The sequence below is a fragment of the Bombina bombina genome, chromosome 6 (genome assembly GCF_027579735.1).
Source record: "Bombina bombina isolate aBomBom1 chromosome 6, aBomBom1.pri, whole genome shotgun sequence".
In the NCBI taxonomy this organism is placed as follows: Eukaryota; Metazoa; Chordata; class Amphibia; order Anura; family Bombinatoridae; genus Bombina; species Bombina bombina.
This window is the reverse complement of record NC_069504.1, coordinates 511,477,287-511,496,204: the sequence shown is the minus strand read 5'-3', so window position 1 is coordinate 511,496,204 and position 18,918 is coordinate 511,477,287. Positions and strand designations below refer to the sequence as shown.

The following is an 18,918-nucleotide window of genomic DNA, read 5'->3' as shown; positions in this document are numbered from 1 at the left end:
CAACACAATCTACCTAATTAGCCTATTAACCGCCATCCCCCAACAAAGCAATCTACCTAATTAACCTATCAACCCCTAAACCGCCATCCCCCCACAACACAAAATATTAATCTAATCACTAAGCCCCCTAACATAACACCCCCTAAGTTAACCCCAATTACATAAAATAAAAAATACTATTTTCTTAAAAAATAATAAAATTAAAAAATCCTAACACTACATTAAAAAAACAAAAACTTAGTTTAAATTAAAATACAAAATCTAATATTACAAAAAATAAAAAAATCGAAGATTACAGAAAAAAATAATGAAATTATCCAAAATAAAATAAATTAAACCTACTCTAATTCCCCTATAAAAACAAAAAGGCCACCCCAAAATAAAAACACCCCCTAATCTAAGAATATACTTCCAATAGCCCTTAAAAGGGCCTATTGTAGGGAATTGGCTTGAAGAAATCAACTAATTTACATAAAAAACTACAAATTAACCCCTAACAGTGAACCCAACCCCCCAAAATAAAAAAGACCAAACTCTAAAAAAATCTTATCTACCCATTGCCTCTAAAGGGGAATTTATATGGGCATTGCCTTTAAAAGGGCAATCAGCTCTTTTGCTGCCCATTAAAAAATAAAAAAAGCCATAATCTAAAAACTAACTAACACTAACCCCAAAAAAATGTACTTGCCGTTCCTGAAGTCAGTACACCCATCTTCTTCCAGGTGGAGAAAAGTCTTCATCCAAGTGGATCCATCTTCATCCATTGAGGGACCATCTTCTATCTTCTTCCTGGAGGAGCGGAGCGGTCTTCTGATATACGTAGCGGTCTTTGGAGGTGGCAGTCTTCGGCGATGTGGAGGTCCTCTTCATGCGTTTGTCCGCTGCACACTGAAGATTACATGCAAGGTACCCCTTTTATTTTGGGGTACCTTGGATTCCTATTGGCTGAAATGTTCAAATCAGCCAATAGGATGAGAGCTACTGAAGTCCTATTCCGCACATTCTGTACCTCGCCGATTTATTCAACTTATGGCAGTATATGATCTGCCAGAACCATATATGTAATTCACCTGATGTGCAAGGGGAACTTATGGACGGCATGGACTTCAGCAGTTGTCTAATCTAGACACACATCCTGTTGAAATTAAATCCTTTTTTTTTTTTTACCTATAAGCGTTTTTGATGACACGCTGGTTTATCTTCTTCTCATATGTAATCTCGCCCAAGATTCTAGACAGGCACATTTTGCTATACTTGTCTAAGGGGTGTTTTCTGCATTTCAGCATGTGGAGAGTAAAGTGAAATATAGCAATATAGAATGATATGAGAGTTTTGTTACACTTAAACTTTCACTATTATTACATTTAAGCTTTGCACTTTCTCTTTTATGTTTTTTAAAAAATTAGATTTAGATCCAGCAGTGAAGTTACAAATTCTGGTTATGTTTTTGAAAGTTCCTGTGTTGCATAAGGATCAAACTTTGTATATTTCTGTGTATCTTCCCAAACTTACAAGGCACTTTGTAGTTTCTCTATTGTAAAATAAAACAGAGCTTCAGTAAAGGGAAGGAACAGGGGAGCTCCCAGGGTTAGTCTGAAGCTCTCTCATAATTCTTGTAAAATGCTATAAGTATTTTAAATAAGCTAGTCTCACTGAATTATATAGGCATCTTTATGTCTGTGAAGTTTTCTCAAAATTTAGACTGCACTTATTTAACTGACAGAAAGTAATATATACCAGACTAGTAGCAAAAACAAGTTAAATTATAGTGGAAAAAAATTGTTTCATTTGTATTTGTTGCAAACGTATCCTTTATATCACTTGCATGTGTTCTTCTGTTAACTTCTCTCTCCACTGTGAAATTCTGTTTCCCAGAGAACCTAAAAACTTTCTATGGAAGGCATCTCTATTCTCTCTGGGACTTCCAGGTTTTGCCCTTTTCTTACAGAATATAGTAAATTCAGCCCCTGTAAAGTCTGCACTATAATTTATTTACAATCTAAAAAAAATTTGCTTATCTGGCACCTAGAACATAATGATGCTCTCTGCAAAACTGAAACAGTCAGATTTTCAGTTTTATTTTATATAGTAGACATACAAAGTGCACTATAATTTGTAAAATATACAAATACTAAGTATGAGTCACAGAAACTGTCAAAGCATAATCTGAATTCTAAATCACAACTCTAAGCATAATCTGAACTCTAAATCACAACTCTAAATAAACTTCTGTATATAAAATAACATTACTTAAAAAATGTAATCTGAAGTCTAAAGTAATATAAAGTACAAAATGTAAATGCAGCAAAACTCTCATGTCCTGCAGTGCAATATTGCACCAGGCTTATCTCACCTTTACATACAGAAATGCAGGGAAAGCCTCTTAGAGAAGTATAGCAAAATCTTTCTTTTTAGAATTTCTCGAGGTATCTTGCAGTGCAGGAGGTAAATTTTATATCATCTCGTCTCAGCAGAGAGGTTTATATCATAAGGCCCCTATCGAGTACTGTAACTTTTTTTTCCTAGTAGGTCATTTTATTGACTGAATGTAGCACTTTCTTAAACAAACCGAAACCAATTACTTAAAATAAAATTTATATTTTCAAAAGCTTTGAATGTGTTGACACATTTCCAGGTAGTTTAAAATATATTTATACATACAACTCGCATAACTCCCCTCATATCTACAAACATTACCAGAGCTGATAGTAAAGTGTTATTTTTCTCCTCTCTGCTGCCATCCAGTGGTCAAAAATCTAAGTTACATTGTATATTTTTTCTTTGATCACCCTCTGTTGGTCAAAATATATACAAAATAAAATAAAACTGTATCCAAAAAAAGTACTATAAAATACATTATTTAAACCTCATTAGATCACTATCCCATTACACTTTAAAAACTATTCTGAATGGGGGGCGCAGCTAACCCCAGAACAGAGCGGTCACACTAACAGAGTATAAACCTCACATTTAGAGGGTTATTTAGGCAAAAACTAGACCTAAAACTAACCCCCAAAAATCTTAACAGTGTTTGAGACCTAAAAAGTAATATAGGAGAGAAGAGGCACCTCTGGATCACCCAGCCCAACATAAAGAGGTGGTCGTGGCCTAACACCAACAGGGCGACAGATTGATCCTCTGGAAGAGTGGAAGCTTATACCTCTGGATCGGAGGAAAAACACAAGGGAGCAGGCCACAGAAAAGCGAGTAGCTGAAACTTGATTAGATTACCAACTCTGAGATACAAATAATATCCAAACGTCAGAACACGCAAAAAGAGAACAGATGATATTAAGAAGGTCTAGCGGGAGAAAATCCCTGACAAATAAATGATAAGCATTAGAAAACATATAGCCTTACACATTCATGAGACTGCAGCAAAAATCTACATTTGCTTGAACAAAACCATTCCCACCCCCTCCCACTTCATCAATACTTTTCGCATAACAGGACTCCTAGGAGGACACCCCTGAAGGTGCACTCATAGAGGTCCCTATAACAACATAATATCTATCAGCATAAACTCAAGATCACAATGAAAATCAAAACACTGTCTATGTTGCTCTCAACTAAAACAAAAATCTCAAGAGACACCATCCTCACCAGGGATTAAATCGCCATCAACCTCTGAAAATCCTACTGATCCTCATCCAATAGTGGCCTCCAACCAGGAGCTACTCTTTCAGATAAAGGTTTTATTCCAGGTAGAAATCAAAGCAGCATTAGCAGAATTACAACAAGATATCTTAGAAATAGTGGGCTGCATCATTGAAATTGAGGAGAAATTGGATGATGTAGTAGAAAAAGTCCCAATATTACAAAATGTCATCCAAGAACAATCCTCCCATATGAAGCTAGAGTTCTGAATTGAAGATCTCGAAAATAGATCTAATCTTACACCAACCTCTCAGAAACCATCACACAAATTTTTCAGCAACTCCTGCCTGAAACAGACCCTACGCTTTTTCTATTGGCTAGGGTTCCCAGATCACTGACAAGACCCCCAGAGCCATCCCTACCCAAGGACATTATTGTGAAACTCTACTGTTACCATATAAATGAATAATAACTAAAAGCAGCAAGATTTACAACAACAATCAAATTCGAAGGACATCACATCCAAATATAAACGGACCTTGCACCTATAACCCTCTGCAAGTGCAGAGAACTGAAACCTATCCTAAAATATAGATGGAATTTTCCATTTAAATTTAGTTTCAACTATCAAAGCACCACCTACTTCTGCTCTTCTATGGAGGAAAGTCAGACCCCACAAAGAAGGCTACATCTCCATTACCCCCCCCCCCCAAATCACCACAACAATCATTCCAAAAAGAATGGACGCCTGTTGGGAAGTCCAAAAACCCCAGAAAAGAGAGACAAGGATCCAAAAGCCCAGATGGGACCGTCCAACCACCCACCAGAAGATGATATCCAGACCACCTGACCTGAGTATTAAATTTCCATTTTTTCTTTCGTTTTATGTATGTGTTATCAAAGCTTGAACATTTCAATACACCAGCTATTGGGATCATACTTTAATACTGTCTGAATAATGTACTACCTAGTCAGTTTTTGATAAATAACCTAAGTCTAAAAAGTTGACGACTGATCATCTTCAAATATTATCTTATAATATGATCATGTGCACCATATTTGCTTTATGGAATTTGCATTCCCTAACCTGTCTTATATCCTCTACCCCCTCCCCCTTACCTTCCCTTTCCTCCTTATACTGGGTTATATTGTGATATCATTACCAACTAACTGCAACTCAATTATCATGTACACCTTCTCACACTATAGAGAACTATTTATTTAGAATATATAGCTTAATACACCATTCATTAGGTTCATGCTTTATTACTGTTTGACTAATATTTAACCTAGTCACCTTCTACCAAACAACCTAAGACCAAAAAATTGTCAAAAGGTAATTTCTACCTATCTTCCCATAACATGGCTATCTGTAATGTACTAGGTAAAGGGATACTGAACCCAATTTTTTTCTTTCATGATTCAGATAGAGCATGCCATTTTAAGCAACTTTCTTATTTACTCCTATTATCAATTTTTCTTTGTACTCTTGCTATCTTTATTTGAAAAAGAAGGCATCTGCGTTTTTTGGTTCAGTACTCTGGACAGCACTTTTTTATTGGTGGATGAATTTATTCTCCAATCAGCAAGGACAACCCAGGTTGTTCCCCAAAAATGGTCCGGCATCTAAACTTACATTCTTGCATTTCAAATAAAGATACAAAAAGAATAAAGAAAATTTGACAATAGGAGTAAATTAGAAAGTTGCTTAAAATGCCATGCTCTATCTGAATCATGAAAGAAAAGAATTCGGGTTCAGTGTCCCTTTAAAGAAATTGTAGCTCTTAACCCTCTCTCTACCATCTTACCTTTACCCCCCACCCACATTTTCCTGGTTCATGTTATGATGTTTCTGCAAATTTGTTGCAACTCAGTTTACATGTTTTCATGTTACAGAGAATTATTTATTATGAATGTATTGTTGGATATTTTCAATAGTTTTTCCATAAACAACAGGTTCATACCAGATGGTTTCACATTCATTTACTTTATTCACTGTGTATGTTGACAAGTAACAGACTGGAAAAATTAATCCAATGTCACCAAATAGCCCTCAGAACCTCTTTCGTATATACGTACCCATCACGCTACTATAAAGAGGAAGAGGTAATCTCTGACAGAGAAGGGAGGTGCTTAATAGTTAGAGGATTGATACATAATACTCCAGTGCTAATAGGGAATATTTGCGCACCAAATGAGAATCAATCACACTTTATCTCTACACTTAGGACTCGTTTCCATTGAACTGTTAAAAATGGAGCCTTAAGCTACCGAAGCGGCTGACAGCTAAAAGTAATTTACGGTTCCATTTTATAACCAGGTTTTCATTGAAAACGTTTTCGCTTTGCGTGCAGTCGCTCTTTTTGTGTAGGTGTAAGTTAGCTTTGTCTTAACGCTTCCACCCAATTACGGATTTCTAAAACATTAATATGTTACTATGGTAACCCGACCTTACACTACACTCAATCGCATATACGGCGCTGCATACAAGTTGGGCGCGTATATTTTCAACGCATGTGCGATATCTACCTCTCAACCACAACCCCCACCGCTATAACTTTTGTATTAACCCCTAATCCGCCAACCCCATATCGAAAAGTATCTATTTAATCCATTAACCCCTAATCCACCATGCCCACATATTGCAAAGTATCTATTTAAACTATTAACCCCTAATTCACCCCCAAAATAAAAACACCTGCTAATCTAATACTAAACTACTAATAGCCCTTAAAAGGGCATTTTGTAGGGCATTGCCATAAGTTAAACAGCATACCTTGCATTCCTGTTGGCTGATTTGATTCTTCAAATTAAAATCAGCCAATAGGATGAAAGCTACTGAACTCCTATTGGCTGTTCAAATCAGCCAATAGGATTTCAGTAGATAAACAATAAAGAGTCCAAAAAGCCTTAGTGAATAAAAATAGCTAGAAAAAACTTTATTACGCATAAGTTAAAAATAGAGTAATTAAGAGCACAAAGGAGAACTGGTATCCCAATGTAGACCAACCAGACAAGCGTCTGAACGGTTTAGGTGTTAAGCCACCGTAATCATAGACATAAATTTTCTACACCTTTAGCAGCCCTATAAACTGACTGACACACTTTGATTGGATTAAAAACAAAAAAAGTAGGTTGGTCTGGATTTAAATCTTATAACTTATTCACAGCTGCACTTAGCATTAACAGGATATTCAAACAACTCTTTGGGTCAAAAAGGACAGCATTATTATTTATCATTTATCATAACCTCAAAGCAAGAAAGCAACTATATATAATATCTTTATACATAAAATAAAAAAAGCAGGTTGGCATACGAGGGGGCAATTTCAGTAGCTCTCATCATTTTGGCTAATTTGAATTTGAAGAATCAAATCAGCAAATAGGAATGCAAGGTATGCCATATTTAAACGCGTTACTTGCATTCAATATTCACTGTACGGTGGTGATCATACGAAGAGAATCCTCTACTCTCCTTGGCACCACAGTCACCGGTCTTCAGTTCCACAGTCGCCGGTCTTCAGTTCCATGGTCCTAGATGAAGAAAGAAGAGGTTGCCGCTTAGAAGAAGACTTCCCCACCGGACTTCAGGAACAGTGAGTACCTATCTGGGGGTTAGACTTAGGCTTTATTTATTTTTTTAGATTAGGGATCTAATGGGAGGTAAAAGAGCTGAATGCCATTTTAAGGGCAATGCCCATGCAATTGCCCCTTTAGGGGTATAGCTTAAAAACAAATCTTTATTTTAAAAACAGAGCAACACGTTTCTCAGCCTCTCAAGGGCTGTTTCCTCAGGCTATTGAGGAAACAGCTGAGAAACGCGTTGCTCTGTTTTAAAAATAAACAGGAGAAGCTGAGAAATGTGTTGCTCTGTTTTTAAAATAAAGATTTGTTTTTATGATATACTTGCTGCTTTTTTGAAGTTTTAATTCTTGCCTCGTGGAGCTTGGAGTGGATCCAGTTTGCAAGGAAGCACAATCTACTAGGCAGCTGAGAAGTCCCAGTTTGTCCATACTGCACCTGGAGGTGCACCACTTGCTGTAAGTGTTACCATTTATTATCACCTTGCCTGTCCACACTGTACTAGGCTATGGTAGCTCTGCTTTCTAGTTTCTACCTAGGCATCAGTGACATACCAGTGTGAATCTCTTGCTTGGGTGCACAGCCTGTCTGCATACGTGAGCTGGACCACTGCAAAGTCCCAGTCCGCCCCACTAGCACCATTGGGTGCATTTCCTTTGTGAGTACCTTAATCTATCTTACTGTTTATCGCCTGGTTGGATGGTACTAGGCCATGTTGGCACCTCTGTGTTTTCTCTTCTCCAGATCATCGCTTACTAGGGATTGACCATCCTGTGACAGAGTGCTGCCTCCATATTGGATCTTAAGGACTTTATGTGTTAATATATATAATTGTTTTATTATTTATTTGAGGATTTGTTTTATGTATTTTCTGTATGGTGTTTATTGTATTGTTTGTTCACAAGTGAGGAAGTGCCCCCTATGGGAAGTTTGCTTTGATGCATCTTTCTCATTGTTTTCATAGCCCTAATCTGTACAGCAACCAGAACCTGTACTGCCAGATACCTTGAAACTGGGGGGTTCCTTTTTCCAGTAATAGAACAAAAAATATATTATCTATATTGAACGTGTAGCTCTGCAGCATACCTACTTTCCTCTAAAGATCAATTCCTATAGTTATGGGAACCATGGATCATGTATATCAAAGCCAGACAGAGAAACACTACTAACCAAATACAGGGGAACCAAGTTTTAGAGACATGAAGGACAGAGGCCCACTATAACTATGTTTTCAGAAGTTGTGTGAATGAGGTGATTTTGCTAATATTAACTTTATTATTAGTGATGTCGCGAACATAAAAAATGAGCCAGACACACGCTGGCAGGCAGGCAACTGCAATTAGATTACACAGGGAAAAAAAAAAAAAGCAGACTGATGTTCTAGCCCTAAAAAGGGCTTTTTGGGGTGCTGTCCCTACAGCAGAGATCAGATGAGTCCTTCAGGACTGTAGTGGACACTGAAAACACTAGCCTAGCTATCGATTTCCCTATTAAATCAGCAGCAGCTACACTGTCCCTCCTCTCACTAAGAATGCAGCTTCCGAATGAATCTAAAATGGATGCTGTCCAGGAGGTGGGAGGGTCTGGGAGGGAGGGTCTGCTGCTGATTGGCTGGAATGTGTCTGCTGACTGTGAGGTACAGGGTCAAAGTTTACTCAATGATGACGAATAGGGGGTGGACCGAACATCGCATATGTTCGCCCGACGCGGCGAACACGAACAAGCTATGTTCGCCGAGAACTATTCGCCGGCGAACTATTCGCGACATCACTATTTATTATGTTAAAGAAAAAGGGGGGGGAGGGAAAAGACTTGGACTAGATTGGTTATCATAAAAAAATGCATTTTATTGTTAACGCAATATATTCCATCTGTACACTTGTCACACTGTTTTATTGTTTTATGTTACAAAATTCAATAAAAACAACTTAAAAAAAAAAAAAACTTCTGAAAAAAATATTCAATTTTATAAAAATAAATACAAATCATATGGCTAGATTTAGAGTTTTGTCGGTAAAAAGCCGCGTAGCTAATGCTGCTTTTTTTTTCCCAACGCACCCTTCCAACAATGCTTGTATTTAGCATTGTCTGAGGGGCTGCGTTAGGCTCAAAAAAGGGTGCGTTGAGCCTAATGTAGCTCCACTTCAACCCTCAATACCAGCATTGCTTACGGTAGCGGTAAGCAGCTAAAACGTGCTTGTGCACAATATCCCCATAGGAAACCATAGGGCAGTTTCGGCTGAAAAAAAACCTAACACCTGCAAAAAAGCAGCATTCAGCTCCTAACGCAGCTCCATTGTTTCCTATGGGGAAACACTCTCTAAGTCTGCACCTAACACCCTAACATGAACCCCGAGTCTAAACACCCCTAACCTTACACTTATTAACCCCTAATCTGCCGCCCCCGCTATCGCTGACACCTGCATTATATTATTAACCCCTAATCTGCTGATCCGGACACCACCGCCACCTACATTATAGCTATGAAACCCTAATCTGCTTCCCCTAACACCGCCAACCCCTATATTATATTTATTACCCCCTAATCTGCCCCCCCCCCAACGTCGCCGCTACCTTACCTACACTTATTAACCCCTAATCTGCCGACCGGAACTTGCCGCCACTATAATAAATGTATTAACCCCTAACACACTCCCGCCCCGCAAACACTAGAATAAATAGTATTAACCCCTAATCTCCCACCCGCACTGTTGCCGCTACTATAATAAAGTTATTAACCCCTAAACCTAACCCTAACCCTAACACCCCCCTAACATAAATATAATTTAAATTAAACGAAATAACATTCCTAAAATTAACTAAATTATTCCTATTTAAAACTAAATACTTACCTATAAAATAAACCCTAATATAGCTAGAATATAAATAATATTTACATTGTAGCTATTTTAGGATTTATATTTATTTTACAGGCAACTTTGTATTTATTTTAACTAGGTACAATAGCTATTAAATAGTTAAGAACTATTTAATAGCTACCTAGTTAAAATAAATACAAAATTACATGTAAAATAAATCCTAACCTAAGTTACAATTAAACCTAACACTACACTATCATTAAATTAATTAAATAAATTACCTACAATTACCTAAAATAAAATAAACTATTCTATAATACAAAAAAAAACAAACACTAAATTACAAAAAATAAAAAAGAATTACAAGCAGTTTAAACTAATTACACCTAATCTAAGCCCCTAATAAAATAAAAAAGCCCCCCAAAATAAAAAATAAATTACAAAAGTAATCGGTTCTTTTACCAGCCCTTAAAAGGGCTTTTTGTTGGGCCTTGCCCCAAAGTAATCAGCTCTTTTACCTGAAAATAGAATACAATACCCCCCTCAACATCACAACCCACCACCAACATACCCCTACTCTAACCCACCCAAACCCCCCTTAAAAAAAACTATCGCTAACCCCCTGAAGATCATCCTACCTTGAGTCGTCTTCACCCAGCCAAGCCGAATTCTTCATCCAAGGTGCACAGAGGAGGTCCTTGATCCGGTAGAAGTCTTCATCCAAGCGGGGCAAGAAGAGGTCCTCCATCCGGTACAAGTGTTCATCCAGTCAGCGTCTTTAATCTTCATCCATCCGGAGTGGAGCCATCTTCAAAGGAGCCGACGCGGAGCCATCCTCTTCTACCGACGGACTAACGACGAATGAAGGTTCCTTTAAGGGACGTCATCCAAGATGGCGTCCCTTCAATTCTGATTGGCTGATAGAATTCTATCAGCCAATCAGATTGAAGTTCAATCCGATTGGCTGATCCAATCAGCCGATTGTATTGAACTCGCATTCTATTGGCTGTTCGATCAGCCAATAGAATGCGAGTTCAATACGATTGGCTGACCCCTGTTAGAGTTGCAGTGAGAGAAACCCTAACAGGGATAACACCCTGTATTTGGGGTTGTTAGATAATTAACATTCTTGGCCCTACCTGTGCCCAAATCTGTCTTAACCAAATTATCATGTAGATTGGCAACTCATGTAAGATGAAATAGGGAATGCTTTAAACTCCTCAAATTATGGATTATTACATTATATTACATTACCAATGTCAATCTTGAGAGTAGCCTTGAACCTAACTCATTTACTTCTTTTTGACTTGATATAACGAAGGGTAATTTTACACCATTTTTTTTACAACTACTCCTTCAGGAACATAACCCTGCTGTAAACTGATGGCTTCCTTTATTAGCTTACATGAGCATTTCTACTGAAATCTCAACAGATATAACCAAAATAATAAAGTGTAGCTACACTTAAAAGTACAGGTGAAATCAGTGCAGTTTAATTTTTGTTACATCCAAAATAATTAAAGGGCCACTGTAAGTAAATATTTTCTATGCCTGTTACTAACTAACTACCCCAAATACGCTTTTTATCAATAGCATTTCATTAACATATCTCTACCGTATATCAGAAATCTTGTCTGCAAATTTAATTGTTTTCCAAACCCACTCTGTGGGTATCCTTTGCTCTGTACCAATCCGTTTACAATACCTAGGTTTCAAAATGGCGCTTTAAACACAAAGTTATTGGTTTAAGTATTTTGAACACTCAGTGCTGAAAATAGTGGGCAGGATAACGTGACATCATCAGCGAATAAAAGATATAACTTTTAGAACGTTATGAAACTTCGTTTTGGAAAAAATATAGGTCAGTAGGTTTTAATTAATGTTTATTAACTTTAATATGTTAGTTGTTTAGCTTAAAAAATTATAACAGAAAGTAATCTTTTAAATCAATATTTTGTGCTGAATTACCTTAATCATACAATAAGCTAATAGTTAATATACTTGTTCCAAGCAACACTCAGATCGTAAAGGTTATGATGCTACTGTTAGTTCCATCTAGTGGCCAAAATCATTACATCCATTATTAACTGATCCTGGGGGAAAAACAGCATCTACAGTAATTTAGCACACCACAGACATCTGCAATATTTTAAATTAGAGACTTCAAAATTCCTCAATAGCATGGCCTAGCATCATGTTGGTAATATTTGGATCAACATGACATAGCCATAGTTTGTTATGCAACTTATCAAATGTATTCTGTCACACAACTATTCTATGGTTGCAGAGTTTATTTACCTCCATAAAATGGAAACTGGCAAATTAACAAGCATGACTTGTCAGTTTATTAATCTTCCTGCAGCATTAGACTGCTGGCATAGTATGACTATATTGATTATACCTTTTAGTTTTGGAATACCACCCATTTTAAAACACACTAAACTGCAATACCACACACACACACACATTAGATTTCTGTAAATATTTATAAAAACAATGCAATTTATACCAAGCCGGTAGACCATCCCTCATAGTTTACACATGAAATATTTCATCCTAATCACATCAAACACATAATTTATAGCCAAGCTCACAGAACCATTACAATATACAGGAACTACTTTTGCAATAGCAAACACCACTGGAGAGTGTCAGAATACCTTAATTAAAATTTCCTGAAGTTTACAACAACACATCAAGCGTGATAGAATTTCTTTTTTTTATTTTTTTTAATCATTTTTATTGAGGTTAAATATGCAATATAACAGACAGGTGAAATTTCAAGTGTCATACAGAAATACAGAGAAAAGAGCACATCAGGCACTTTGCCCAAAAAAATAATAATATATAATCACTTCTATTATCTAATTTACTTCATTCTCTTGATATCACTTGCTGAAAAGCATATCTAGATATGCTCAATAGCTGCTGATTGGTTGCTGCACATAAAGGCCTTGTGTGATTGGCTCACACATGTGCATTGCTATTTCTTCAACAAAGGATATCTAAAGGATTCAGCAAATTAGACAATAGAAGTAAATTGGAAAGTTGTTTAAAATTGCATGCCCTATCTGAATTATGAAAGTTTAATTTGACTAGACTGTCCCTTTAAGTCTGTGGGAGAACAAAACTATTAATACTGAACAAAAATATATATAAAAGTTTAGAAAATCTGCTATCCTATAGCTATGTATTTTGAGTGGTATGGTGGAATATGCAAGTATGAATTATTGGATTTAGAATTTTCTTTGCTTCTATATAATGACATTAATAGAATAAACATGTAGTTATACACAATATAAATATATAATGTAGAGAATACAAACTGTTTTTTAAGCTTTATAATCTTAGAAAAGTATAATTATTTTTGCAGCATTGGCAAGAGAAGCCGCAGAGTTAGCCTCTGGACACAATTAAGTGTTTCCAGAGTACATAGGTGGGTTGGGGGGGGGGGGTTAAAAGGAGCCATTCGGGTATTTTGAGAGTCATATACAGTACCAAAGCAAATGCTTTAAACAAGTATACAATTAAACATAGGCAGGGTATTGAAATTAGCTCACCAGGGCTATTTATGTGAGTATAATCATGTAGCTAGCAGGCCCCATGCTGTGTATACTTAGGTATTTTGAGAACTGTAGGGTTTATTTTAAAGATTATATGTAAAAGAGGCATTAGTAACTGTTTACCAGTAGGTAGAATTGTTATACATGTGTCTAGGCAAGGCAGCAAAATTGACGCTGGTTAAATAGCTTGAAGATAGTATTATGAATAGGGAGACTATACATAAAAGCACTAGTGTAGGACCAGCCTCTCCTAGCACTTTTTTCTAACATCCTAGATACCTGTTATAAGGATAATATATGTGAGATTAAACGTTTGGTGTAGGCGAATAAATGGATAAAAAAAAAAAGTCTACTGTTCCTCAAATCATACCAGACATATACAGTGCAAAATAAAATAAACTTATAACAAGCCCCGAGTTATTACCAATGGGTGCAGCTAACAAGGAAATTGTATGCCTAGTAACTGTAGAAACTAAAAGCTATAAGCTACATAGGATCATAAATATGATATTTTCATATATTCTCACTACCAGCTTCATGTTATATAAAGCATAGTATAGTGGACAATATTGCTTATAGTATGATGTAGTTCAAAATATTTCAAGAATGTTGTTCATGGTCTAAAACATTGTTGATACTTATTAAAATTTAGAGAGGCCTGTGTAAGCTTATCTAGATATACAAAAGCTCTAAACAGACTCTCAAGCTCATAGCTATCATAAATTCTAGAGGTCTGTAATGACATGCTTAGTAAAATTATATGGGTCATGTGTGTATATGACAACAACTAGGGGAGAGAATGAACCCAAATACTAGGTGTTTGCCCCAATCACACATCTTACATATTTAAGGGTATTTATATTTGAAATGCACACATACAGTTTAGGCAGGTAAACGTGTGATTGTAGTAGTCCCTTGATGGAAGTTAGTCCCATAAGAATACCCTTTGAACCATAAAAAGAAAACTTAATATAGTCTCTAGACCTGTTAATATATTAAACTTTCACCATTGTTATATTTGCTGCAATCCGCTATGGCAATTATAGCATGCTGTGCACTTTATATTTTAGGGGGAATTGTGTGAGAGAAACAATGCGCTAGATAAGATCTGGGCTACACATAAAAAACAGGCAATCCCTAAGCCTGAAAACAATCAAGAGTACAAAAAATGGGTATGTATGTGAGCGCCAATATGTGTAAAACACAAATGGCAATAGATCTTTTTAATATTGGCTTCTATATCAATATCTTTATTATTATCCTTTGGTTTTATTTCGGTTAGTTTTAAAAAGAGAACGGTCCACTAAGTACTGGTAATATGAATTATAAAATATAAAATAAGAAATATATGAAATACAGAATGTAAATAATCATTAATTTTATTGTTAAAATTTAATTATTAATTCATAGATAAAAAAGTATATAGAACGAACAATAAATATACAAAAGCAATAATACTAGTGATACACCTCCCTATTGGTACCAATCTTATAGTTAAACTAATTATACTTGTGAATAAAATATATATAAACAGTCTAAAAGAATATATGCACTAAAAGATTCTAAAAAAAGGAACCTTAAACAATAATCCTGAGTTTAAAAGTTATAGCAGTTGGTATGCTTACAATCTGGCTTAAGCATATATTAAAATGTCCTTTCTGTTTGAAAAAGTGATCTTTTCTGTTTGAAAAAGTGATCCACTCCTGTTTAAATTTAAATATAATTGAGCAGTATAATCCACTTGTTATTACAATAAGCCAGCATGTGAAAGTAAAGATAGTATTAGGAGCTCCAGTTGTCCGTATGGGAGACTTTCAGCAAATTGACATTTCAGTCTGATAACTCCAAAAGCTGCACTTATATTTGAAAACAGTTTCAAAGTTGAAACTGGTACCTTATTTAGATCCGCTTCCAATGCTCGTCAGTTTAGGGGAGACGCCAAACACAAAGTCCCGTGTCGATCCTTAGACACGCCCACAAGTGCGGGAAATGACGTCAGCGGTTTAGTTCCGGACTTCCTTGGTAGCGTCCATTGCCTCGATTCCTGCTCTTTTGTCAAGGTTTCCAGGTAGTTCTGAGTTTAACTTTGTTCTCGACCAGCTGCTTTCTGAACTCCACGGCTGCCTTGTTTCAACTGCTGAGGAGAATATACTCTCTGGCTGAGTCAGGCTGCAATTCTGAATTTCAAATAAGCAGCAGATTTTAAAATCTGCTGCTTATTTGAAATTCAGAATTGCAGCCTGACTCAGCCAGAGAGTATATTCTCCTCAGCAGTTGAAACAAGGCAGCCGTGGAGTTCAGAAAGCAGCTGGTCGAGAACAAAGTTAAACTCAGAACTACCTGGAAACCTTGACAAAAGAGCAGGAATCGAGGCAATGGACGCTACCAAGGAAGTCCGGAACTAAACCGCTGACGTCATTTCCCGCACTTGTGGGCGTGTCTAAGGATCGACACGGGACTTTGTGTTTGGCGTCTCCCCTAAACTGACGAGCATTGGAAGCGGATCTAAATAAGGTACCAGTTTCAACTTTGAAACTGTTTTCAAATATAAGTGCAGCTTTTGGAGTTATCAGACTGAAATGTCAATTTGCTGAAAGTCTCCCATACGGACAACTGGAGCTCCTAATACTATCTTTACTTTCACATGCTGGCTTATTGTAATAACAAGTGGATTATACTGCTCAATTATATTTAAATTTAAACAGGAGTGGATCACTTTTTCAAACAGAAAAGATCACTTTTTCAAACAGAAAGGACATTTTAATATATGCTTAAGCCAGATTGTAAGCATACCAACTGCTATAACTTTTAAACTCAGGATTATTGTTTAAGGTTCCTTTTTTTAGAATCTTTTAGTGCATATATTCTTTTAGACTGTTTATATATATTTTATTCACAAGTATAATTAGTTTAACTATAAGATTGGTACCAATAGGGAGGTGTATCACTAGTATTATTGCTTTTGTATATTTATTGTTCGTTCTATATACTTTTTTATCTATGAATTAATAATTAAATTTTAACAATAAAATTAATGATTATTTACATTCTGTATTTCATATATTTCTTATTTTATATTTTATAATTCATATTACCAGTACTTAGTGGACCGTTCTCTTTTTAAAACTAACCGAAATAAAACCAAAGGATAATAATAAAGATATTGATATAGAAGCCAATATTAAAAAGATCTATTGCCATTTGTGTTTTACACATATTGGCGCTCACATACATACCCATTTTTTGCACTTTATATTTTAACCTTGTCTATCAAGGGAATGAGTTAATCTAGTCGGGCTGAAACATGAGGGCTTTATATCAGAAGGGAAGATCCTAATGGTAGATTTTCTTAGCCTACTCCAACTTTTCTGAGACAGAGATGACGTTGTTCACTATTTACCTCAAAGGGTTTAAGCCAAGAGAAATGAAGAAAATAGCACTGTCGCCATATAAGAGAGAGTCGTGGCAATGTCTCCTTTATCTTTGGGCCCACTAGAGAAACACTATAGATGTCCAGATGACAGTTAGTACTAGTAGCATCAAAGCACTTTAAGGTCACTTGAGACCCTTGGCTTTCCTTGTCTTCCGGAACATCTATACGGGTAAGATCCTCTCCTGTTTGGCTCTGCAGGACCACGCTTGAACATGAAAGCTTAGGATTGATCTCCTCAACCTCTCGGTAAGTTTTGGACTTAGTTGATACAAAACCATAGATATGCGGGGAATGCCGGGGCCCCAAAGCATCCCCGCAATTAATGTACACCTCATCCGGATCCGGAGACATCACTGTCAAGATCCCACAGCTCCATCCAAAGCGGCAGCAAGCTTATTGTGATGATGGGTTAAAGAGTCTGCTGATCTCTGCAAAATCTGGCGGATGTTAGCCATAACAACTGTGTGACCACGAGGGTGATAAAATGTCTGTATATATATATATATATATATATATATATATCATGCGCTGCTGGCTCCACCCCCTGTTTGAACCCTGGCCATTTGCATAGGTAAAAAGTCAATTTCAGTAGTACATAGGTCAGGGTTATGCAGAAATCTGTCAGCTAACAGCTAGATACATAAGGAGGTGGAAAAACTCTGCACCTAGGAAGGAATAAAAAAAATGAATTAATTAAAACTAATAAAACATTGGCAATCATCATTCTATAAAATACTTCCACAGAAAGCTAACAGAATACATTCAGTGTATTTATAGATATAATATTTCACAACTACTTTTTATATCTGGGTTGAATGAATTGGGCAGCAGTGTCCAATGGCAATGGCTGAAACTCTATGAATATCTCGGAATTGAGCAAATCTGCTTCTGTAATTCTAGAAGATAAGGGGTTGATAACATATATCCTTCAGTTCTGGTACATAAAAGTCTGGTACATAATGAGATGTAGGGGTGTATGCAGGAGGAGGTCTACCATGCAACAGTTCAAATGGTAAAATTTTGAGTCCTCCCCTAGAGCTGGTTCTTACATTTAACAAAGATAATGGGAGTGAATTCACCAATTATAGCCATGTCCTGTTACATAGCTTAGCAGCTGATAGCTTTAAAATTTGATTAATTTTTTTTCAATCTGTCCTGAGCTCTCTTTGTGCCATGTGGTATGTATTTGAGATGAATGAGTTCTGGACTTCCGGTGGGAGGAGCGTGAAGGAAGAATGCATGCTCTGCAGCTCCAGTGAGAGGAGCTGGTAACCGCACACCCCTGCATGCTGAATTTCTATTGCCGGGAAAGAGAGAGCCCTGCCTGGGGAACTAACATTATTGGCAGCATCAGCACGGAAGTCACAGACACCAACAAGGGCCGGTTGGTACTGGCCACAAGTGCATGCAAAGTCCAAAGGGCGGTAGGATCATCAGACTGCAGGAAGAACTGGAAGGTGACTGATGCTACAACTAAAAATGTCCACTGCGGCAGCTCACCGGTGAAAGATACTATACAGTGAGCCCTGCCTGGGGAACTAACATTGTTGGCAGCATCAGCACGGAAGTCACAGATGGCAACAAGGGCCGGTTGGCACTGGCCACAAGTGCACCCAAAGTCCAAAGGGCGGTAGGATCCTCAAACTGCCGGAAGAACTGGAAGGTGACTGAGGCTACAACTAAAAATGTTCACTGTGGCAGCTTCCCGGCGAAAGATACGATACATTGTGCTTCTTACAGGGACTGAATGAAATCTTCGTAATTTCACTGTACCTTCATTCCGGTGATGGGACCCTGAACCATTCGTGAGGTGCAGTGGATGGAGCAGGGTTATAAAAGGCAGCAGTGAAGTGGTCAGGAGTACATCTGAAAAAACCATGAGCTGAAGCAGTAAAAACCGCAAGTATCAGTTGACAAAGTTTAT

General features: G+C 36.9%; 1 protein-coding gene across 1 annotated transcript in view; it reads right to left on the bottom strand.

Moving 5' to 3' along the window:
- LOC128664501 (olfactory receptor 1019-like) overlaps window positions 1-17,345 on the bottom strand; it is a 35,201-nt gene extending 17,856 nt beyond the window's left edge. The window contains exon 1 of the mRNA XM_053719323.1: window positions 17,093-17,345. Within this exon, the coding sequence (XP_053575298.1) occupies window positions 17,093-17,345 (253 nt within the window). The remainder of the gene's footprint in view (window positions 1-17,092) is intronic.
- Window positions 17,346-18,918: the final 1,573 nt, after the last annotated feature.